The following is a 25,250-nucleotide window of genomic DNA, read 5'->3' as shown; positions in this document are numbered from 1 at the left end:
GATTTGCCTTTCATAAATGTTTCCAGTTCTTCCAGGAAGACCAGGGCCTATTCAGCTTGCCCATTAAATGTCTCCTCAAGGTCCACTTGGGGTCTGATGCATGTGAAAAATCTGGCAAATCACTGATGGCCACTCAAGGATAACTGTTTCCTAACTGTTGAATTAAACTGTTCTTTTTAAAAGAAACAAAATGAAATTCAAAGTGATTCAGAAGCCATACTTGTACAGGTAATGTGGCAAGGCCCGAGTGCCTTTCTGACCTAGTTCTTCTGTCGATCCTCCATACTCAGTTTTCTATAGCCCGTACCAGCACCTTTCATTTAGAGCAGAGTCCCTGAGGAGCGCGTTTTCTGTTGGCTTATTTTCCTTCTTTAAAGAGGTATGAGTTGAATCTCAACTGTGGGCGATATATATAAAAGCATGCTGTTTCTTTGTTAGTGCCTACAACAGCTGGGCATTGGTCTTGCATGAGAATTTGTTGCTGCTGTGTGGTAAAAATTAAACAACAATAGCACTACACAAAAATATATATAGAATAATAGTAATGAATGTCATGTGGGATAAATACATCAAATGATCAGAAATATATTCTCAGAACTGAGCTGCCCTATTTCTGCATCCAGGCAACACTGACCGGTTGAAAAAAAATAAATGGTTACTGTTGGCTTTTATTGCCATGTTAGAGAGTAGGTATCTCGATGTACCAAAATTTCTACTCTGGCAATAGCATGCAGAACTGCAGAGATGCTGCTACTTCAGAATCCGATGGCCATCAGGCTAGACTTGCTGTCTGCTATTCGTAGTGATTTTGTATCCTCCTGCTATGGGATTCTCTCTGAAATTCTACCCCTCCTTTTATGTGAATGAAAAATGCTGTACAAATTTGATATACTGTCCGAACAATCACTCACCCATTTATAGCTGTTTTTTCTAGCAAGATCTCAGAAATAGTTGTCTTCACAATTGCAAGAGAAATGATGGGAGAAGAAATGAAGAAACTTGCAAAATGTCTTTCTGTGGCACCTCATGTCACATCACAAGCTGAGTCTTTTTTGCTGCTGCTTTTTTTTTTATGCGACTCTAAATAAGTTTATAATATTACCCCTCTTTACTTGGCATCTTGGAGATCCTTATTCTCTTCTCAGAGTCCTGGCATAACGCATTCCATCAGGAGTGTTCCACATGTGTATCACTAGCAAAATTTTGGACAGTGTCCTAGAGAGCAGACTCAGCATGTGGGCATGCAACACAACAGGATCTTCTAGTATTGGTAGTTCAGTGAGCAGTGATGATGGAGCCTGTCTGCTATGGCTCTTACTGTCCATGAAGTAGTGACTCCATGTTGCAGGCTCTCCATAGGGACAGATCTCTCCTCTGCTCTGCTGTTCTCATAAGGCATATGGGAACACACCTGAAACTTGCAGCACTTGTGATGTTGGAATTGGGTGAGGTGTTCAAGATGAGACACAAACATGCATACAACATAACTATGTAATTTTCATGCCCTTTACGAAACTCAGCCTTAAAAGTACTAGTGTGATTTTTGGACATGCAGAGATACAGGGAGCTGATTTTACTTTTTTATCACAAGCTTGTGGAGAGTGATACAGGAATGTGGCTTCCAGTTGGGAAAACCAACTGGAAACAACTTATTTTAAAAGGTTGTTGAAAATTTTGCCAGAGGATAGCCATGAAAATGAATGGCAAACTGGAGAAAATGTTTTCCTGGGAGAGGTTTCCATCTCTTTGCCTTACCAAGATGAACAAGAATAGTGTTGATTACGTATATTTAATACCAGACCTTAAAAGTTGCTCAAGCTAGCAGAGAAGGTATCCTAAAACCCAAGGGAGGGAGATGCAAGACAGACAAGCTAAAAATTAAGAGACAAAGAAGAAGGCATGCATTTTTATTAGCAATGAAAATGATTGCACATTAGGGAAGTGAATAGCTCAGACTTTCAAATCAAGACTGGCACGGCTGCTTTCTGGAGGCAGTCTTCTGCCAAGCACAAGTCATTTAACTCAATACTATGCTCCATGCTGTGTAGAAGGTCAGCTTAGGTCGTGTAATGATCACATGTAGTGGTAAAATGTTCAGACCTATTGTTTGTGGCCAAGGGGAAAACACTTTCACTCTGTCACAGCATTTCACTTTTTAATTACGTGCAGAAACATTTTAATAATTTATACTGCTGAGTGCCCTGCTGTCTATGGCTGGAATCAGTCGCATCCAACTCAGTGAATTCAATGTGGTGAGGTGATCCCGAGTTCCCTGTTTTGATGGGACCCTCTCCAGAACGTGGTGTGACGCTCTCTGTTCAGCCACACCATCAAAGGTAGGTTACCTGGGGAGCGCAATCCCATGCCCACAGATAGTGTTTGCAGGATAAGGCTTTGATGAATCATTTCCAGTGTGACGTTAGTGAGTGAAAGTCTTAGAAGTCCTAGAAGTCCAGCTCTGTTGGTGGGATGTCTATGAGACCTCAAGATGAGAGCCCTTTCCTGCAGTTGTGCTCCCTGCTGCCAGCTGATTCCCTGCAGTCATCCGTGGTAGTGCCGCCTTCTATGGGCACAGCTGTGTGGTTATTATTTAACACCACAGCCTCTTTTCAGCGTTTATCCTTGTTTAGTTTGCTTGGTCTCACTTCATATTTTATGTTTCTTTTTTTTCTTAAGTGTTTCAACTCGACTTAGCTCGTAGCTTAATGTAATGTATTTTTTATAGTAATCAGACAAGATCTTTTAAACCAGGGGTGATGTGCTTTTGAAAGTACAAATGGCAGCTCAAAGGCAATCACCATTTAGAGTCAAAAGGAGGAAAATGCATAGGTGCTCTTTGAATGTTTGTGTGTCTCCACCTGTGAGACAATGTTATGAGACCACTTATTTGATAATTCAGTTGTGCCACCTCTTTGGCCAAATTCTGCTTTGTTTCTTCAATGTAAATCCAGGATAATCTCTTGGACTTCAACAGAGATAATTGGCTTTATCCTGATATTAACTGAAAGCAGATTTTGACTTGAATTTTTCAGTGTATCTCCTGCTGAAATCTCCTCCCACTGAAGACGGTGTCATTATGGCTGGGGCCCTGAGCATGCTAAACGGATTTTTTCCTTAGCTCATATTTCCGTCACATCGTATGTGTTTGATTTACTTACATTGTTCTTATATTTAATCTCTGCCCATTTAGTCACATTTACTGTTGTTTTTTGTTTGTTTAGTAACTTGGTGCAGCTCAGAAAGGTTACAGGGAAGGATAGAGTGTGACAAGTTGCAAATATATTCTGCGCAGATCTCTTGTGCAGCTTGCTGCATTTCGGTTTTAACAGTTTCCTTTATGGGATGGGTTGTTTATTCAAATGCTTTGTTTATATAAGAGCATTTAGCAGCAGCTGTAAGTGTACTACAGTTGATATGTTTCTTATTTATTTTTACTCTAATGTTTGTGAAGTCCTCCAGGAACTTCACAAAACCCCTTGATACTACTAGGGCCAACATTGGGGGTGTGCTGGGTTCAAAATGGAGAGGACCCACACAAAATTCAGAAAGTTGACTGTGTTCATCAACAGGTCTTCAGCAGCTGTGGAGACAACCAAGTGAAAAAGTACTTCCACTGGAGTTTTGCTGCTGATGCCAGTAGGACAGGATCTCAGCCCTACTCCTTGCCTGTGGGCTTTGAGGACGTTTTAAGATGGTGACACTGGTAATGCAGAGCTGAACTTCTCTCTCTAGGAAAGGAAGAGAGGCGTCTTTCTTTGGGGTTCTAATTGACAAGCGGCATCCTGGCTTGTATTAGAAATAGTGTGACCAGCAGAAGTAGGGAGGTGATTGTCCCCCTGTACTCAGCACTGGTGAGGCCACACCTTGAGTATTGTGTCCAGTTCTGGGCATCTCAATATGAGAGAAATATCGAGGTGCTGGAGCAAGTGCAGAGGTGGGCAACGAAGCTGGTGAAGGGCCTGGAGAATAAATCTTATGAGGGGCAATTGAAGGAGTTGGGACTGTTTCGTTTGAGGAAGAGGAGGCTGAGGGGAGACATCATCACTCTCTACAACTACTTGAAAGGCCATTGTAGAGAGGTTGGTGCTGGTGTCTTCTCACAGGTAATTAGCGATTGAACAAGAGGGAATGGGGTTCAATCTGCAGCAGGGTAGCTTTAGGCTGGACATTAGGAAAAAATTCTTCACAGAAAGAGTGGTCAGACACTGGAATAGGCTGCCCAGGGAGGTGGTGGAGTCACCATCCCTGGATGTGTTTAAGACTCGTTTAGATGTGGTGTTAAGGGATATGATATAAGGGAGAACTTTGTAGAGTGGGGTTGATGGTTCGACTTGATGATGCCAAGGGTCTTTTCCAACCTAAATGATTCTATGATTCTGGTGATACTGGTCAAGCAGAGGCAAACAGAAAAATCCCCCAAGAGGCAGGGTTGAATGGCAGGTTTGGCAGGGGGTACTGGGGAGTACTCATTTATTAGTAAGCATTTTTTAAAGCACAGATGATGAGGTGTGCCACCCTCCCACGCTTAGGCAGCGTGCCTGCATGTCTGCTTTCTGACTGGTATTAGGAGAAGTGAGGGATGCCAGTTAACGTGCCTCTATGGGCAAAAGTTAGGTTTTGGTTCAGGCTTGTCTTGTGCTGACAGCATTTTGTGCTTTAGCTTGAAAAGCCAATGCTGAGGAGAAAATGAAAATACAAAGCAAATTCCTACTGACTGCAGTGGAGCCACGCCGGTAGCTGGCCAAACAAAGCGTACACATAAGAATGCATCACCACAATAAAACTTAATCTTACACTAGACAAGAGTTTGACAAGAGTGAAAAACATTGGTACCTTGCAGTCTCATTTCACATGTACTTGGCAATTAATGGGATGTGTGGCCTCTGCCAGGAGACCTGGCGTTGGAGGAGGAGGCGGGCAATGTTCTGCCTGCAGCCACCATCTGCAGGGACAGGTCAAGCCCTGGTGGGTCTGGGGTGGCATGGGGAGAAAGCTGGCTTTCCTCACTCCGCTCCCAGGGCATGGTGGGCCTGCTTACGTGCCAGCCTGGGGATTTCTGGCAGGTGCCAGCTGGGTCTGGTGGAGGTCCGCTCCTCAGGTGCACTGACTGCCTGGCAGACTCATGATGGGGGCACTTGGGGACATCTCTGGCTCTCCTGGCTTGCTTCAGCAACTGGGCTCCCCTTGCATGCACACACATGGATATAAAGTGTGTTTATACGTGCAGTGCGCTCAGGTTGTGTTGCTGGAGGCTCAGGGTGTGGGACACACTTATTTTTCTCTTATACAACGTGGGCCCTTTCTCCAAATGCTGGGGACAGGCTGTGCCATATCTCCCCACTGCTGTTATCAGCAGCACTCTGTTTTCCATCTTTTAATAATGGAAGCGAGGTGCTTTCTGTGTTAAGTGGTCACCCAGTTCAGAAGAGACATGTGGCCAAGCATGGAGGTGGGTTGGTTTGCATCTGAATATATCCTAAATTATTGGCAGGGTTCAGTCCTGGTCCCTGCAGTTAAGCAGCCAAGGTGAGATTCGTGACTTCACAGAAGCCATCCTGATGCCCATGCACCACTATTTACTTCATTGTGTTTAGCATTTAAGTTGCAAATAGGCTTTATCTAGGCAGCATTAAATTTCAGTGTTTGCAAAAGCAGCTAAACGCACTGAGGTTAAATTCATCAGTAGATGCTGACTGTTTTGTACAATTTCAGCAACACAAGCTGTCAACCCTGTTGAGTTGGCCAGTTAAACTGCCCTTACAGCTGCTTTATTTAGCTTGAACAGTGCAAATTGATAATGTATTCTACAAAATTTGGTACAGTCTTTTAAATATTAAATCTTCTAATGGAAGCTTATGCTGAAAGGAAAATGTAAAATGAGTTGAACAAAAATGCTCAAAGTCTTTAATGTCTGATTCAATTGATTCTGGCCAGAAATTCAGCTAAGGCTCTGTCCACTATGCTGACTAAAACCTTTGTCCATCTTTTATTTCTTTTACTTCAGAGCAATATTGTAAATCACATTTGCGAGAACAAAATTTCTATCTTATTATAACTGTAGTATAGCACAGAGAGGGAAAGCAGTTGAACAGGTGATAAGAGAACCAGAGGGTAAGTTGGATTTAGTTGAAAGAGGGCACATTTTGTTTTCTTGGATTAGGTTAATTTTAAAACTTTTGGGCTTTGGACGAGAAAGTTCAGCTATTGTTAGAAGTACAAAAATAGAAGTGATGTGAGAAAGGTTTGGTTTGTTTTCTATTCTTTGTCTTCATGTCTTTAAAAAAAAAAAAGCAGCTTTGGCTGTTAGATATGTTCTGCAGCAGTCATTGTATTACAATGATAAATGGCCTTTTCCCAGGTGACTCTTAATTCCATGTCTTCTTATCCAAAAAATATGCTACTCTCCAAATATAAATATATTAACTTGGTCTTTTTGGGCAAAGCATTAATGAATGACACATGGGCACTTTGATTCCTTCCATGACATGCACCCCACTCTGCAGGCAACCCTGTCTCCGTGTGGCTGTACGCATGGATCCCGTCCCATCCTGGCCTTGTAGCTCATTTCTGACCTCCATTTTGTCTTCTCTTCACAGTTGTGCAGCATATCAAGCGCCACAATATCGTTCTCAAAAGAGAACTGGGAGAAGGAGCCTTTGGGAAAGTCTTTCTGGCAGAATGCTATAACCTCTGTCCGGAGCAGGACAAGATCTTGGTGGCAGTGAAGGTAAAAGAGTCTAGGGTTTCCATTATTAATTCATGGTTGGTAATGCTATTTTATTTGTAAATGGTCATGTTTTCCCATTCTGTAGCCCAGTGTAACTGCTCTGATATATGTGGGAGGGTTCACAAGGCTAATGGAGTTTTAAGAAAATGTGATATTTGATCTTGCTGTGGATTATAAAATGAGAGCTGAATTTCATAAAGAAAAGAGGGGAAACAGACGGTGTCATAAAGGGGCAAAATCTTTTATGATCTATCTAAAATATAATTAGTGAAAAATAGTGTCTAGGTCATTAAAATTAGATGTGATATATATGTGTGTCTAAAAAAATAATCAATTACTAGCTAAGTGAATAGGTTATGTGTATAATTGCTAGTCAAAGAGGACCTTTCTTTTTCAGGATTGTGCCATTCTTTTAGTCAGCCACTGAAATTATCTGTGGGTAATAGTCATTAATATAGCTGCCAGGAATGTTATAACAAACTTGTGGATAATATTGTCATATGCTGTTAAACAATGGCTGTATGGAAAGCCAGAAGTCATGATCTGTCAGAACTGGAGCAGTGACTATTATACAGCTCCAGTCAGCTGTCCCAAAACACAGTACAGAGGAGGAGGAGACTACGTGAAATCTTAGAGTTTCAAGTATACAGAATAGTTCTCACATTTCTGGGGGAAAAAAAAAAAAAGGAATTTTTTTGGTTCTCCTAAAGAGCACAGATTACATGGTATGTTGGGAATTTACCAAGGAGTAGGAAGATTTTCAACTGATCTCAAAGCTTGGACACCAAGCCTGCTTCACCGTACCAAGCCTTTTTGTCTCTCAAAATGGAAAGGGTGAGGGTCGGTTATTGACCTCAGCTATGGGTGTATGCTAGAAAACAATATTGGTGAAACTACATTCTAAGAGTTTGCAAAGTCTCCCTGGCAACAATCTCTTATCGCCATCTGTAACGTTCTGCCAAAAGCTGAACAAGGTGTTCAGCATTTGAAGTATCTCATTATATGCAGGGGGAATACACATTTAGAATTTGGGCTGTGCCTAAGGATCAGAAAATATTATTATTTGACCAGTCACAATTAGGCAACCATTGGTATGTTTTTGATCAAACCATGCAGTAAAAGAAATCACGTAGACCAACTTTTTGAATTTGGAAACAAGAAATAGGCTTTTGGATCTAGCAGTGAGAGAACATGAAAAGAGGAGGGACTCGTAGAGTGCTTCCTTGCTCCATCAAAAATAACAGGTTTTTGGGGTTTGCCAAGGTTACAAGCTTTTTGATACTTGGAAGTTGTTCAGGTATGTTGACTGTGAGAAAAAATTAAGCCCTGGAGGGATATAGCATAGACAGGAGAAAGCAAGAGATAGGAGATGACAAAAGTAGGTCTGAATGAATTTTCTATTGTATTTTGGTGAAGCTAGAGTGGAAATTGCCCTTCCTCTATCACTTCAGGGAACTGCTTGATAGCAAAATAAAAGTCTTTCCATTCACTTGCTGCCTTTGAAAGTCCTGACGAAATGGAGCTTAGCACTGCTGCTGTTAATGCTGAGCCATGCTTTCTCTCTGCTGCTCTTTCTTGGTGTAATTCACAAGGAACAGCATTCAGCCTTTAAAGGCAGAGATGTCTCCATGAGTTTAGATGACAAATCTTTCAGTTTTCTAGACCAGTTGTCATACTTTTTTTTTTTTTTTTTAACCAAACCCACTCTTTATAGTGTCCTTAACAAGTATCTTGCAGGCAGCTCTGGGGACAGGTTGTGCCCATTTTATGTTTCTCGTGTTGGCTCTTGAACATGTGACTCTGGCTGCTGTCAAGGAGCAAATTTCTTGGCCTACTGTGCCATTGGATTGATCCCTATATAGCTGAGGGGTTAATTGCCTGGTGCTTCTCTCTTTCACTGTGGTACCAAACTGTAGGTTACAGGTGTCCTGCAGTCACAGTGGAAGTCAAGGGATGGACCTCACTGATACGCAGAGAGCTAGCCAGAGGACTGAACCCCACTGCTGGGCCCAGGGTTTGGTAGTGAAAGTGTGTGAATTTTTTTTATTTAATTTTTTTTTTTAAATCTTAGAGAAGCATACCTGGATGCCAGCTGCCATACAGAGGGCAGCTCCTCCTGGCACACAGCAAGGTCTTTAGAGAACTTCACCCCTGTGAGCAAAACCACAACAAACTTGTCTCTATGACATAGGTTCAGTGAGCCAGTGGGAATGTGTACTTGCTGAGGAGTAAGGCAGTGTGGATTTTGGCAGCGAGGAGGCACGGTCTCACCTGCACAGGGTGGATTAGGATGGCTGGTGGTCCCCACTGGCTGCCTGTGCCTGCTGGTTGCTGGGCAACTGCGTGGTTCGTGCCTGGCCCTGAGCATCACTCGATCTGACTCAACATGAATCCTTCTCCTTTTCGGCCAGCTGGTATCTGAAATGCTGACGTTGCTGCAGCAAATTATTTAGGAGCTAAGAGGCCCAGAAAAATCTGTGAAGATATAAAGTCAGGCTTAGCATAAACAAACCAAAGTGCTTGAGTTTTTGCTCCTTGGAAGAGGAGAAAAACAACCAGGCTTTTTCAGGGGAGCACAGAATGTTTGGTAATGCTTTCTGTGGGTCAGACCCTGTGAGCAAAGAGCTTAACCACAGGTTAAGCTGATTGCATGGACATTGTACTAGCCTTCTTCCTGTGTGAGTTTGCACATCACCATTTGCTGCAGGCACTTTTAGAGAACACAGGGTAAAGGAAGGAAAAATTATCATTTCCTTGCAGGCCATTTTGCCATGCCACAGTGGTTGTTCAGGCCTAGATCCATACTGTCATCTCATAGGGTTGGATTCCTCGGCATAGTCTTGCACTAGTTAAAACTGGCTGGAGCTGGATGTGAGGATGACTGCCAGGGCACAGGTTAGCAGGTGCCTCAGGCTCCCCTGGAGACTGGAGGGGGATTCACCCTGTGGTGCTCTAGGCTTGTGCTCAGCTAGCAGACTGCTATGTGCATGAGGCAAAGAACATTTTTACAGCACGTGCAGAGGAAAACCAAAGGTTTCTAACTCTTCTGGCCTTTAGTTCAAGAAGGATCAAAACCACCCCTTCCGTTCTTGAGGAAATAGACCACCGAGCTCTTCTATGGTGACAGGGAGCAGTAGTAAGGATTTCACTGGGGAAGGATGAAACTGTATAAAGGACAACTGTCATGAGAGTTTCATTGCCAGCTCATACTGATGTTGGTGAGAGCCACATTCCCTCGCTCTGACTCCTCCGTGAATGCAGCTCTCTGGTGTCGGGGTGGACTAAGGAGCAGGTGGTTTGCACTCGCTACAGAGCACAGGTCTGCAGAAACCAGATGGTACATGGATACCTGGGCAAGGACTCTGTGGAGAAGAATAAGCATGAGGTGGCAGTCCGACTGTCACAAGGATGAACTCAGCAGATGTGGAACTCCTGTAACAGCCAGGGTGTCCCTCTGTTGCCCGAGGGAGCGTGTCCCTCCTCCTTAGCTGCTGGACTGAGTGGTTGTGAGCACATGGCGTTGTATCTCAGCTCCTAGTCAGGAAGAACTCCTGTTGACTGGTGAGAGTGCTTTGTGCACATAACTTCAGTGTACTTGTCAGTAATGATAATACAAATGAATATGTCTTTTTCTTTCTTTGTGCTCTTATGGTTTTATTTTGTTTTTTTTTTCCTCTCTTGCACTGAAACAAGCTAAATGCATTAATCAATGTCATTTCTATGTAAATTCTACGTACTTATTGATTTTTTCACTTTCCAGTCTCATTCTTGCCTGACTGTGTCAGCTACCTCTCATGCATTGTGTCTGTTCTATGGGCTGCATGAAATAATGAAAACGGGGTTTTGCAATGTTGGGTGACAGAAATTCAAGTTGTCCCATGGTAGTAGAAACCCTGCCTGAGTTTTACCTAGGTTTTAGACCTTTTTGTATTTTGCTGTTTGACAGAAAATATGTAATTGCCATGGCAACTGCTCTGTCATATGATAATTTTGCTGTTTCTGTGAGATAAAAAGCATCTTCTGAAATATACAATATGCCATCCTCACAGGGCAGAGCTGTCAGCTTTTTTACTGTCTTTCCAGGGAAAGAGCCTGCTGGAAAGAGTATCAGCCTGTGCTTTTTCCTGTCACTTTATTTTCTGAGTTCCTATTATTTAAAAATGGGGCTTATATGAATTGTTTTTCTAATTCTGTTGTTGCAAAGAATTAAAATCCAGTTGCTTTATACATGAAACCACCAGAAGAAGCTCAAGTGACAACACTTCCAGTGATTTCATTATATAGTGTAGATTGGACTGTGGGTTGGTGCCTGTATCATGTTAAAGCATCATCCCAGAGCCTGGAAGCGTTGGAATACATTTAAATTTCAGTCCTTGCTCGGTTCAGCTGTTATTTTTTGGGGACTGTAGTGGGGAGCCAATTTGATATCCCCTTTAGATGACATAGTATACTAATCTATCATGTCTTGTGAAGCTTTGATGATGAAATATCCTTGTTGCATCATTATTGGTAAAACTTGTGGAAGAAAGGTTCTGGGCCTGAAGACACATGAGATTCACAAGTTAGTGGGTCCCTCAGGGAAGGGATGTCTGTGGCATGACTGATTTCTATTGCCTCTAGGATCCATAGAGCCTGAAACCCACAGGGAAAAGCATGTGAATTTGGTAGATGGCTATCCAGTCTGCCCTGCCCCTTGTCATCCCATGTGGACATTAGTGTGGTAGATGTTCATATTTCAAGACCTGTGGTTGCATTTTCACAAGTAAAGCAAGTGTTTTCTCCAACGGTCATCTTTTAGTCTCTTCTTCACACATACATACATATAATACTAGAAAAGTGAACAGAATTGTCTCTGTTAAAGAAAAACTCTGAACAAACAATGGCTTCTGCAGCTAAAAACTGTGTTTGTTGGCAGAATGATTTCACAGTATTAACGTGTTCTGTGTCTGTTCTGATGAGTGTCGTGGTCCCATATATGAATTCAGGGTAGAAAATAAAGTGACTAGATGGCCAGGAAAAGCATCTTTAGTTAAAACAATGCCACTGCTTTTGTGTTTCATCTTCCTTTGTATTAAGTCTAGGTGTAGTTAAAATCCAGAAGTACAGAGCCCAGACATCGGTTTCTGTGAGTCATAATTTGTGAACATTGGTAACCTGCTATCTTTCTCTTAGTCTTTTAGAAATATTGTTTGAATTAATATAGTGCAACCACTCTGCCTTTTGAAGGTAGAGCCTGGTAGTGGTTGATTGTCAATTACAATTATTCCTCATTTAATTGGTGTCAGATTTTGCTTTATTTTTTTTGGTGCATGAAAGTGTTTCCTTGCTCAGGAAGTGTAATTCTCAAGAAGCGATCTGAAAACTGCCTATGTGTGGCAGTTAAATTAGCATTATTTCGTTATACAACATTTAAGCCTCCTACTTGATCCGGTGTTGATGTATTTCCTTCAAAATGAAAATATGCAGAGCTGTATAAATAAAAGGGGATGAGAAAAATTGATGCCCCATAATTCTGATCTGCATCTACTTCCTCTTTGCCTATCAGTTTAGGATTGATCCTCCAGTTACTTATACATATGCTTATTCTTAGGCATGTGAGTAGATTTACTGAGTCTCTAAGGAGTTTCTGGCTGAAGCCTCAGGTTGTAAGTTCTGGTCCAGGGGTGTATCCTTGTATAAATCTGCCTAATGTGTAGCACACCACAGGGGCCAACATCAGCAATAGTGACATTAGTAATACATAAAGAATGCATCTATGTTCCCACTAAGCAAGCAGACTTTTATTTTAAAGAACTTACAAGAAAGGTATAAATACCAACAGGATACCAGCATTTGCCTGAGTTAAATGCTAAAGGATATGAACCAGCTGTGTGCTAAGTATATTTTTTGGATAAGACCAGTTTATTTGTTCTGTGTTTAGAAAACACTTGGCACAGTAAGATCATGAGTATTCCTACATTCTCTTACAAGAAAAATTGTTGTTTGGGATGACGTGCGGCAGGAGAATGAAATTGTACTGCCATTATTTAATTGCACTTAAACATCACACCTGCATTTCTAGAAGTTAAGAAAGTACTTCCTCCATCCTTTATGCGGTAGAGTGTCCTTATCTTAACCTTACAGTGCCATCCCACATGTTCGCTACCTTCTGCGAGCATCTCCCCTTGCTTACATTTTTGTTTTCTTCATCAGACACTGAAGGATGCCAGCGACAATGCCCGCAAGGACTTCCACCGTGAGGCAGAGCTGCTAACTAACCTGCAACACGAGCACATCGTAAAGTTCTACGGCGTCTGTGTCGAGGGTGATCCGCTCATCATGGTCTTTGAGTATATGAAGCATGGAGATCTTAACAAATTCCTCAGGTAAATCCACGAACACATATTGTGCTGGAGAGCCAGAAGTGGGCAGAGAAGGTAGGTGTTACTGGTACTTAATGTGAAATTAACTACTACCACTGGAAAATGCTGACATCTAGGAGTGCAAATCTGTGCAACTCTTCTCTTCTGTATGGGGGTGTGGGGCTCATTGTTTCTTTGCCTAGTTGGAAGTACCATTAAGTCAAGCCTTGTGCTTTGCAAGAAAGGAATGTGAACCAAAGAAATATTGTTTTCAGTATATTTCAGTGTATTCTGAATTGTATGGTTATAAATCTTAGAGTAGGAATCATTTTCTTGCAGGCTTTCTGGTAGCACTTGGGAAGATCCCACTCAACACCTATCGTTATCTGTAGGCATCTAAGAGCTTTTGAAATCTAACCACTTTTCTCTTCCCTCCTCTCAGTGTTTTGGAAAGACTGCCATTAATCTGAAGCAAGAAAACTGTAAGCCGTGGAAACTTCAGTGCAATGGAAAATGCTACATCTTGAGGTCCAGATTAGGGCTGTATTTCATAACACTATTCAGGAACGTGCATCAGAAATTTAAATTTGGTAGTAAAGTAGTCATAAATAAATAGATGATACCTAAGATTCACAATAATAGGTAACTCATGAACTGGGAAGTTACGAACAGCAGGCCTGTGTACGTGTCATTTCCACTAGCCTGCGCTTGTTGACGTAAAAATAAGCAGTTAAGAGATAGCTTTTGCTCTTGTGTTAAAAATTCTGTTTGCATAAGGGACTGTTCTTTCAAGACCTTCATTTCATTGAAGGATTATCACGATTTACTGAGATCTCTCCTGATGAAGATAACTAGGGGTACCACCATTTTAGAAAGATACCTGTGACACAGCTGTAAAACAATAAAAACTGATGTCCCTTTAAATGGGTTCAGATTTTCTGTCTGACTGAAATAGCTAGTGACTACTGGTGTCACTATTTATGTATTTTTGATAGCCTACGTGAAATGAGTTTGCTGTCTATCTGATCTCCACTGAACAAATAGCCACACCGTAAAAGCAAATGACTTCAACTAGCATCCTCCCTTCTTGGCAGGGCTGCCAGATTTGGCAGAGAGACCGAGGCCTGAACTGCATATGCAGAGCAAACACTACTATTTTTCCAAGACTGATTGTTTCTCTGGCAAAGGATTTAAGTATATTGTCAGAGCTATGTCAGGGCGTTTGCATTTGCCAGCTTGGACCTCTGCCGTGGACCAAGAGAGAATGGCACTTTCCTAAGATGCCTCCTCAGTACTTTTTCAGAACATTGAATTTCCATTAGAAGAAGCAAGATTTACAGCTGATAAGAAACAATTTCTTATTTCATAAGAAATACTTATTCTTTTATTCTTTTTGATTGGTCTTTTCTTACCTCCTAACTCTGATTTTGAATTATTGTAGAGAAAGGTAGTTTAGCAGACAGTGTATTTCCTACTTTAGGTCTTCTCTTTTTTTTAATTATTAATCAGCCCTTGTCTATAGAACATAAAATGATTATGCTGGGACAAGCTGTTAAACCTAAGCTCCAATTTGTCATTCCCATCACATTTGCTGCAGTTTGTGCTGCAGATCAGAGGTTAGTTGTAAGCATGCTTTAAGAGCCTGTATTTCTTACCCTGCAGCGCCACCAAAGGCTGCCAGGGAAAAGCAAATCCGAAATTTAACCCAAATGAGCCTTGCTAACTGCATGCAGCCAAAGGCTGTTCCAGATCTAGGACTAAAGCCTCAAAGTCATGCCTGCCCTCTGCTTGTTCTAGCTAGTGAATACGAAGAAATCTCTGTCAATATTTGTGGCCGTTGCAGACACTGACGATCATCTCATCTACAGCCAGCACCAAGAGGACAGCAAGGTGGATGGAGTGTTGAGAATAATCCACAAGTTTCATTAGATACAGACCATGTCCTCAGGGAAGCTAGCAAAAGATGAAGAGTTCTCTAATTTAGCCACTCAGAGGTTAATATCTGAGAGCAGGCATGAAAAAAATTCATGCAATGAAAAGGTACAGTGCTTTTCAATAGGAATTTGCCTCTGAGTCTTACCCCCACCAACCCAGACTAGTTGAATGTACACTGTGGAAGAGAGCTTCTTTGCCTGATACCAGATGCAGTCCCCGCAATGATATACACCTTCCTTCATTTCTTTCTTACATCTGTCACTTTACCCATGAAGTTCTTCCCTTGGGGCAATTTTAATATCATATTTCTAATAGGTAGTGTCAGATTTGATCTCAGATTTTGATTAATTTCCAAGTCTTTTCCAAAATCCTGTGCCCTTCCCGTAGGGAAAAATTAAGGCCTCACCTCTATTGATTAGAAAGGTGATTCTCTGAAAGTCCTTTTTGTAGGAAGGAAGGACTTTTGAGAGAAAATAAAAATCAGTTCTTGAGTATTAAAAAAAAAAAAAGAGTTGAGGATGGAAGAGAAGATGTGATCTCTCAGAAAGAATAGTCTGCAAAATGGAATAAAAAAGGCATCTGAAAACCCAGAATAATGGAGTGGATGGAAAGAGATATTCAGAATATTATGGGATGTGTCACATGAATAATGATTGCCAGATGACTTCATGAATTGGATAAGGATTAGCTAGTAATTCTTACTTTAAAATGTTGTATGTAGGAATGTTTCTATGTTTCTGTCTTCAAGATACTAGAATGTTACACATGTACATCAGAGCTAACATAGTTAAGATGGGTGAACCACATGTGTTACAGTACTTTCCTGGGCTTTCCAAATGCAAAATGGCTCTCCTTCTGCTGGAGTGTATACAAGTTTCTCATTAATCAGTTGATTATTGCATCTTAGGGACCTGCTAGGTCTTAAAAAGCTCATATTTCTGAAACTGTTTAGTTCTTCCAGATAGTGTGTTTTTTTGTGTCCTCTTCCTATTGCAAAGAATTCCCATCTCAGGCAGGAATCACCCTTGGTGATGAAAGAAGCAAAAATAGTTTTCCGCTGGGCATTTGCATAGGAAATTAGAAGTGTAAATCTAAAATAGCTACCCTTGTTTCTCAGATAGCATCTCAGAATGAAGTTAGCTCTTTCTTCTTTAAGAAAAGATGGAAGGGTCAATGGACTGTGTCCCTGTAGAAATCAAAGAATGCCAGTCATAGGAAAAGTGATGCTATGCATTGCCTTTCGCTCTGTGGCCTTTTACTTTATAGAGTGATAAGGTTTTCCTCAGTTAACAAACAGCTGCATTTGCCAGCCTTTCTCTGGAAAAGAATCATAGAATTGTAGAATACCAGCTTGGAAGGGACCTCAAAGGTCGTCTGGTCCAGCCTTTCTTGGCAAAAGCTCAGTGTGGACAAGATGGCTCACGCTGACAACTGAATCTTAAAAGCGTCCAGGTTACTAGATTGTGAGAACGGAACGGGAGGAAGGTAGATTTTGACAAAGGGGTGTTATTATGAATGCATGTGCCTTATTTCCATAAGCAATATATCTCCTGTTGTGTAACGCTCTTCACACCACCTGTCTTTCACACAGTGAAGGAAAACAATAAATAAAAAAAGACAAGATACAGATTTTCCCCTATTTCATCAATGAATCCGTAGCCCTTTTTGTTATTATTTTTGAGCGAGCCAGTTGTGCGGCTTTAGGCTCACTAATGCCTTTCACCTCTCCAGCTTACAAGTGGCCTATTACTTAATCAGCTTGTATTTTGGTGCAGGGCACACGGACCAGATGCAGTACTGATGGCAGAAGGCAACCGTCCTGCTGAGCTGACCCAATCCCAGATGCTTCATATTGCCCAGCAGATTGCAGCTGGTATGGTCTACCTGGCGTCGCAGCACTTCGTGCATCGGGATCTTGCTACCCGGAATTGCCTGGTTGGTGAGAACCTACTGGTGAAGATTGGGGATTTTGGGATGTCTAGAGATGTGTACAGCACAGACTACTATAGGGTAAGTGAACTGCTGTAGTTGGTAATAACCCAGGTTTTATTCAGTCATCTTACCACGCTGATGTGACTGATTCTGCTTTTACACTCGAACTTCTGTCAGTCAAGTAACTTAGAGGCTGGAGTGTGGAGAACCTGGTTTTGAGTTCCAAAGTTTTGGTAAATTTGGAGAGAGTTAATCAGAGTAAGATTCACAGGTCCTGTTGTTTGTATATGTTGGCTTTATATTCTAATAATAAATCACAAAAAGGTCTTTTTCTTTGTGCAGAAATTTTGCATGTTTGCTTGGCTTTAGTGAAAAAGAAGCAGCAGCAGATAAAAAGAAAGAGTGGGTAATCAAATTTGGCCCTACACTTTGAAGTTATTAAAATACGTTGTTACGTATTGCTAAGACCAATGGAAATTGTAACCTTTGGGTATTGCATAATGTTTCAGTTTACCAGAGGAGGTATAAGTACTGGCCAGCAGTACTGGACCAGTTATTTTACTCAGGAAGAGACTAGTGAGAAATTGTTATATACCCAGCACTTGAAATCCTGTCAGTAAGTTTCTCCTGCCTTAAGCCAGGTCATTAGTCTTACTGCTTATGGTTGAAGAGTTGTTTTGTGATGGGTAAAACTAGTCCATTGCACTCGTTCATCTGACCCAGGCCATTTTCCTGAGCTTGATTGCCATCAAATGATCTCTGAAGTTTACAAAGGGCTTCTAGGATGGCTAGGATAAACAGAACTGTGTACATTAATTACTGTTGTTGATGTTGTGTTTTTACTATGTGGCAAGTCATGTAGTTGACAGCATTTGCTGTTAGCTACCATGTGTGTAATTTGATGATTGGAGCTGAAGCTATCGGGTATTTGTGGCTTGGGGAAGGCAATCTGTGGCCAAGCTGGTAAGTTTATAAACCCTAGAATTTATCCTGTAAGATAAGCCACTCAGCATCTTTAAGAACACTTTCTGTATCTACCTTTCACATGACTTGTTGCCACTGAATTCCTTATAGGTAAAATGAAGGCCTCTTCCTTAGCCACACAATTTGGGCTGCTGTGTCCATAAAGGAGAGTGTCACCTCAGCGTCAGTGTTTGTGGGATGCCCAGAAAGAGATTGTCTCTACATCCAGATGAAGCGGGACACAACACAGGAAACAGCGCACAAGAATAGTTGTTGAGTGTTGTTTCACTTAACAGCGGAGAAGTAACAGTCTCCTCTCTTCATTGTCTTTTCTTCCAAAAGGCAAACCTAGTATTTAGTAAACACAAGAGGCAGATCCCTCTTATATTTTGTTATTTTGGAAACTTGGCACTTCGAGCTATTTGGTCAATGTAAAACAAGCATGACTGCACTTCAGAACTTGGAAAAATATACAGAATGGTAATCACTGCCTCTGTTTGTGTTTGCAAAGACATCAGTGAGCACCAAAGGCCAGGGTTTCTTGGTTTTGCATTTGAAGTATGAGCAATATTAGTTGGGACTGGAGGCGTGTCTCTGTTCTGTATTTCATTTAAAATGGATTTGTTTACCATGTTCGTCATTACACTTAAGAATGAATGTCCATGCTTAACAGTGAGTGTTTGCAAAGGCCTTGACAGTCAGAGGCGGCTTTTTTGAACAATAAATGCGCTGCTTATTTTTGGAAAAAAGTTAATACTCCATGCTGCAGAAAAACTACCTGCAAAAAGGGATGGAAGCTAAGTTATCATATGGGCTTCCTGGGGACAAGTGAGGCCTGGCACAGACATGTGACAGTGTATTGAATCTGGCGTCATCTTACCTGCTCCTGTACCTCTGGGTTTAATCCTTGAGTCTTACACATGAGCACTCAAGCAAAGCTTCTACCCAATGAAGCACAAATTTAGAAGAAAACCTGTGACCTGGAGAAAGCAGGGGTTCACCAAGGGGAATTCTGGGTAACATGGATAGTCCTTTGGTACTTCTCCTTCAAGGGGCACACTGCTTTTCTCACTGTCTCTTATACAGAATCACTCTTTCTTTGCTTCTTCTCTCCCTCTTCATCACTTTTTTTGAGGCCAAGGGAGGATCTGTGGGATCCAGGGTGTAACAAAGGAGAAGAAAGAGGGAATAGTGTGAAAAGGGTGTAATCATGGATGTGAGAGAGGGAATGAAAAAGGCAGGAAAGGTAGGTGTAGAGAGGTGTTAGTAGTAGACACAAGTGTGTATGAAGGGAGAAAGACGTAGACAAGTGCCAGAGCGGAATGAATAAAGATGTGAAGTAGCATGGTTCCATGCCATGCATGCATGGCTTGCAGTATGATGGATGGGTATGAAACAAAGTTGGGTGGGTAGTCACTTGTTCTGCACAGTGAGAAAAACAAGAAGGACCATTTCTCTGGCCCGTCATGTTCCAGCTGGCTTCTAGATGGTGCAGAGGAAGGACAGACAGCCTGCTGTGCCACCGTATTTCACAGTGATAAAATTTCGAACTCACAGTTAAGCCTTTGGCCTGCCCTTTTTGGGCCATATGTAGGCTGGTCAGAAGCTGGTCATGAAACAGTCAAGGCTATGATGACTTTCCAGATGGTTGCCTAGAGAATTATGTTCATGGCAGGCCTAAGTAATGAAACTGTCAGCGATGACACTGGGATGGCACTGACCTACCATACCTAATTGTTTATAGCAGGCTAAGTCTTTTTCACTGCTCAGGCTTAATTACATACATAGAAGCAATTCTTCCCCAAACTTGACAGCTTTATCTGATGCTTGTTGGAAGGATTTACACAGCTTCAAAAAGCTCTGCAAGAAATGGTTCAGCATTTGTGTTTATTAATACACTGGAATCAGTTTTTTTGGATCCTACCACTCTGTCAGGATGTTAGATTTGCCCAAGATGATTATTTATAGCTTGCTTCTGTAAGATAAGGATGATCCCCAGTCCTTGTTCACTGTTAGATTGCTAATGACATTCTGCATTGAATCAGCTCAGTTGTTAAGAGATGCTTCAGGGAAGAGGGGGAGAGAAATAACCCTTGATCTAGGAATACATGTGATGCATGGCCCTGATTGCACAAGCTTTCCTTTTTCTCCTCTATTCTTTTTTCCTTTCTTTTTCATCAGGCAGGAATCTTGTGGGTGGGGGGAGCCCTGGTGTACATGCTAGCATTCAGTGTAACATCAATAGTTTTCAATAGTCAGACCAGATGAGCCTGGTGACATGAAGAAACTGCAGTGGCTTTTCTTACCCATCACTGCTGTCCACCTCAGGCCAAACTAAAACAACTGTCAAGTAATTAGTTTGGTCTGTGTGCCAAATAGCTCCAGCAGCACTCTGCTGCACTGCAGTCTTTGTAGCACAGTGGATCATTTCACAAAGTTATTTACTTGCAGAGCTTAGGTCTCAGGTTCATTAGGGGCTTTTATTTGTTTTCTTGATGTCTGTTTTCTGTCGTCTGGACTCCCAACCCCCACAGGTCAGGCTTTCCCATCTTTCCCTCTGATACCCAAATAGTGGGAGTCAGCAGCAGCTTTCAGTGGCTTGAAAGTATTGACACTGAAGCATGGGAACAACTACTTTGCTAATATTTGTTCTTGCACTCAGAGATAGTGTATCAGACCCTTTTTAGGCCTCCAGATCAGGTTTGCAAGTGGTTGTTCAAAAAAAAAAAAAAAAAAAAAAGGAAGGTCCTCTTATCCCAGTACTTGGAAAAACTTAACAAGGATATGCTCTAAATATCCAGCTTGGGTCAGCCAACTACAGGCTTGAGCCAAGGTTTTGGATGAAACTGTGATCTCACCAGAGTAAGGAAGAGCTTGGCCATTAACTTCATTAGGACCAGAATTTCACCCTCGCACATTTTTATGTTTGTCCAGTGCAGGATAGAGACTCTGTTTCTGATTTAGATTTATGGGGCTCAGTTGTGTAATCCCTGTTTAGTTATTGTATAATTTACTTGCCTTTATGCAACAACACAAGGAACAGTGGAGAAAATAAGGACTTCTTTCCTCCGCTTGTACAAACCAAGCAAGGATCCATCAAAAGACCGAGGCTATTATTGAGGTCTCCATCTTCCTTTAGGCCCAAGTCACCCCAAAGGGACGGAGAGGTTCATAAGCCACAAATTAGTTTCCTCTAGTTCTGGCACAGATGGGGCAGAAGAGGATGTGTTTCAGTATAAAGTTCAGTGACCACGTTCTCTTTAAAATCTTCTGCATATTTTGTACCATGTTTTGCTATTTAATAGAGAGGATAGCATGTAGGGTTGGAAGAAGCAACATAGGTTACTGAGCCCAAGCCTTGCACTCTTGCAGGAAGCCATGCAGTAGGTGTTAAGGGTAGGACGAGCTAAAAGAACCTCAGGCCTCCTCAAGCCACATGGAAAACCCCAACACTCATTAACACTTTAGTCCTTTCTATATAAGGCACCAAACCCCATAAAAATTCCAGTCTGCCAGGGGAAAAGAGGAGGGGATGTTGAGGGTATCAACAGTGTCCTAAGCCCCTAAAGAGAAATTATGTTTGGCAAAATTCCTGAGGGATCTTAGAAAGTCAGTGACACCTGACACACAACAGGAGGTGTCAGCCACCCCCATCAGTCTCAGTGAGAATTGCCTTCTGATCTGGCAAACTGTATAACGCTGTAAGTGCACCAGTGCACCAGCTGCACCAGTCTTTGGCATTACTGGGGTTTGGTGACACCCCTCAGAGCACATCTGGCCCTGTGACCTGTCCTCAGAGATGTGTAGGAACTGAAGTTCACCCAAAGCAAGATCCTACAGCAAGAGAGGAAACAAAAATGCAGGCAATCCCATGCAAGTCCTGAAGAAAGACTTTAGCTAAATAAATAAATATGGAGCAGCCTGAAAAATGCTGACGGACTTCTCAAATGTCTCTCAGGTATACCACAAAATTGGATAGCAGCAGTCTTGTGTCTCTGAAGCTCGTATTTCTAACTCCTGGATCATTCCTGTCCTGTCACACAGACCCTTCCATGAAAGTGAATGTTGCAAATAAGTAGGATCCTGCTGCCAGGGCTTTTTATCAGTAAGCTGAATTAACTCATAATAAATGTACGCCCACTTGATCACTTTATTCTCCTCCTTTCCTAGCCTTTATGTCTCAAGTGCATTTAGCAAAAGTACTCCCGTCCCCTGCCAGACTCTGTTGGAGGGTTAAAGAAGACACACTGTGAGGAGAAAAGGTTCTTCATTTTTCTTCTCCTCATGGTGGCCTTCTCCCATGACTTCCAGCGTGTGAAACAGCAGTTTCAGCGTCTCTTTCCGGTACAGACATGACTAGGACTGTGTGGAGTACTTTCCAAATGAGATTTAGCCTGTTCTTGGATGAGAGGTACTTCCCAACCTCTAATGAAGACGTGCTGCACGGTACATCCTAGACTTACATAGTGTATGTCATTGGCACACAGTCACTGTGTTGTCAAACAGTGCCCTGGGCCACTCTCATCTTTCACTCCTTCCAAATGAAGAACATCCCGGCTTGTTAGAAGTTTTTGGTTTCAGTCCCTCAGTGAATGACTTTGCAGTTCATACTGGCACATTTTGTACCTCTAGTGGTTCAGAAAGACTGTTGTCTCTCTCTTATTTTTAGCTGCTTTGGGGGCTGCTTTTTAAAAAAAAAATAATTAAAATTCAAGTCTTGTCTAGTTTGGTGTTGAGTAAAGAACTAAGCAGAATCATGGTACCAAAAAGTAAACAGCTGAGGGAGTGAGAAAGATTTGTAAGGAAGTTTCCTAGATTTTTGTGTCTTTGTTTTTTAATGTTTTGTTTCTTGATCACTTTTATTTAATGTTAATGTTAAGTGAGTATTTTGGGAAAGGATGTCTTTTTAAAACATAGAGTTCCCATGCACTTTCAGTTAAGATGTGAGAAGTTATTACACTTCTTAGCCTCCCCGGAAGACTTCCAGAAAAACTAAGGATTACACAATTCACTATTCCAGGCCAATTTTAAAAATACCCAGCTTTCAGACCTCATCATTACATAAAAAGGTCAAAAACCCTTTTGAGAAACCTTTTTGACAGTTGGGAATATTACAGTCCTCAGCAAACAGTCCCAATTCTGATCTCCACTGTTGCTTAGCAAAGCTAGAGTAGCAGTTTGAAGATGGTGAAATAACTTTAGTATTGGAGTAGTGAAATGGCAAAGAGCATCTTGCTGTCCTTCCTTCCTGTGCGAGCCTAATATTGCAGAGTGCTGTATTTCTGGCAACTGCATAATACACTTTTCTGGTGACCCTCTCTATATGGAGCACTTACTAAAAGATAGTGATAGTAAAATAATCACCAGAGAGTGATTTCGCTTAAGCTATTTCCAGTACCAAATGCCTATTTGCAAAGAGAATTAACGCATGACAGCAAGGGGCTAAAAAAAGAAAAGGCTGTTTTATCATTATTTGGGCTGTAACTAGCCACGCAAGCACCACGATACAAATGTTTACAGGGAGGAACAAGTGTCTGTCTATTCTGAAAGGGCAATAGCAGCAAACACCTGCAGGTCTCAGCTGTGACTACAGAGATGAATACCTGTGTGGGGGAGTTTGGAGGAGGCTGCACTAAAGAAAACAAGAAAGAGTTACTGAGAAGTCAAGCAGCTTGTCAAGGCATCCTCGTAGGTGTGTGTATGGAATTGTCACAGTTTGAAAGCACAGTTTGAAGGCTTTTTATTAGCTGCTATTTTTGCATGCACTGCTCAAAAGGAAATTATCTGCTTCCCTACATGGACTTCTCAGCTCTCCTCCTCCGTCAGAGGCTCATTGCATCATGTGTAGTGCTGGGGAGGACAGAGGGTTCCAACAGCCCTGGAGGACGTGCACAGATGATTTCATGCAACTGGAAACAGTACAGAAAATAATGGGCTAACTTAAAAGATGTAAATCCGAACTAGCTGCCTTGAAGTCAGTGCAGTGACTCTGAACTTAGAATAACATAATTGCAAACAGAATTAGGCCTAATGATTTTAGAGGGCTTTTAGGAGCTTCTTAAAGGTCACCACAACGTCAGCATTTAGAAACTTCTGTGCACCAGGACATGGCATTATCCTGATGCTGAAGGATTAGCGGCATGGCTTGATGCCTGTTACTACTTGTCCATGACAGAATATATTCTGTTGTGTGCAGGAAGCATGCTGCTTCTCCAGCTCTTACCTACACATCCCTGACTTCTGGTGTTTTGTCTGGAATTGCAGTTTTCTAGCCTGCTCAGTTCTGCACAGAGAGGCCAAATTCAGCTTTGTCTCAGGCAAGTACAGTTCCATCTTTTTTAGCATGGCTATAGATGTAGTCACGTCCCAAGTGAAGTTTTCTCATCATCTTCACACCAGGGTCATTGGTCTTACTTACAGTTCTGATTCCATCTGTTTTCACTGAGACAGATCCTAAGAGGGGAGTCCCAGTACGTTTTCTGTATTAGGGCTAGGAGAAGGAACATAAGATGTATAGCATGTGTAGTGTGCTGCATTTAACAGTGAGTTCTTACTAAACTCTGTCTTGCAGGGTTAATGACATGATAGTAATACAGAAAATGAGATTTTTAACTGTGAGGTTGGGAAATGCTTTGTTTTGCCAGATTTAAGCCCCCTCACATGAAATGTGCAAGTGGGAAGCCAGCGCCATGGCTCCTGGAGCACATTCTCCTTCAGTCTGTGAGATCAAAGAGTGTAGGGAAGGCAGAAAGAGAAAAACATAATGACTAGGTTGAAAAATGGAGCTGATTAAAAGACAAACTAGAGCAGAGTGACCTTGCTTCTGTGACCAGTTACTTGATTACCCATTGAATTTGGGTGTCTAATTATTCCTTTGTAAATCGACCCACACTAGATTTACGCCAGCGTAGTTCTCATGCAGAATGTCAAGAAATAGGTTTATCTTGAGAAAATAAATTCATTCAGGAAGCAGCACCTAGAAACATATTCCAGAAAATGCAGAAATCCTGTTGAACTACTCTATAGCTAAAAGCTCTGAATGTATGTCAATCAAAAACATAATCAAAGTGTTTGGAAATTTTCAAATGGAAATTTTCCCTCTGTTTGCTTCTGTTAAAAGCTTTGAAAATTTACTGTTTGGTCCCATTGTGGTTATAAAATGATATTACAGTTTTCAAGGATGGAAATTTTGGGTTTCCCACCCCATTTTTAAAGCATTTTAATGTTATGGTTTTCAGTGGGGTTACTCCTGCTGTATGCAGTTGGTAAGAGCCTTAGAATCCATATGCATGCCTATAGAATAGCAGGAAGTTTACACAGTCAGCATCACCGGTGGCTGACACAAGCTTTTC

At 41.7% G+C, this 25,250-nt stretch overlaps 1 protein-coding gene across 2 annotated transcripts in view; it reads left to right on the top strand.

The window, feature by feature from the left end:
• NTRK2 (neurotrophic receptor tyrosine kinase 2) overlaps positions 1-25,250 on the top strand; it is a 210,892-nt gene that overhangs the window by 147,784 nt on the left and 37,858 nt on the right. For both annotated transcript variants that reach the window (XM_054185016.1, XM_054185015.1), the window contains 3 exons: positions 6,597-6,727; positions 12,920-13,092; positions 16,779-17,013. In XM_054185016.1, coding sequence (XP_054040991.1) covers positions 6,597-6,727; positions 12,920-13,092; positions 16,779-17,013 — 539 coding nt within the window. The remainder of the gene's footprint in view (positions 1-6,596; positions 6,728-12,919; positions 13,093-16,778; positions 17,014-25,250) is intronic.

This window comes from Rissa tridactyla, chromosome Z (assembly GCF_028500815.1).
Source record: "Rissa tridactyla isolate bRisTri1 chromosome Z, bRisTri1.patW.cur.20221130, whole genome shotgun sequence".
Classification (NCBI taxonomy): Eukaryota; Metazoa; Chordata; class Aves; order Charadriiformes; family Laridae; genus Rissa; species Rissa tridactyla.
The sequence above is the reverse complement of the archived record's forward strand: the minus strand, read 5'-3'. Positions and strand labels throughout refer to the sequence as shown.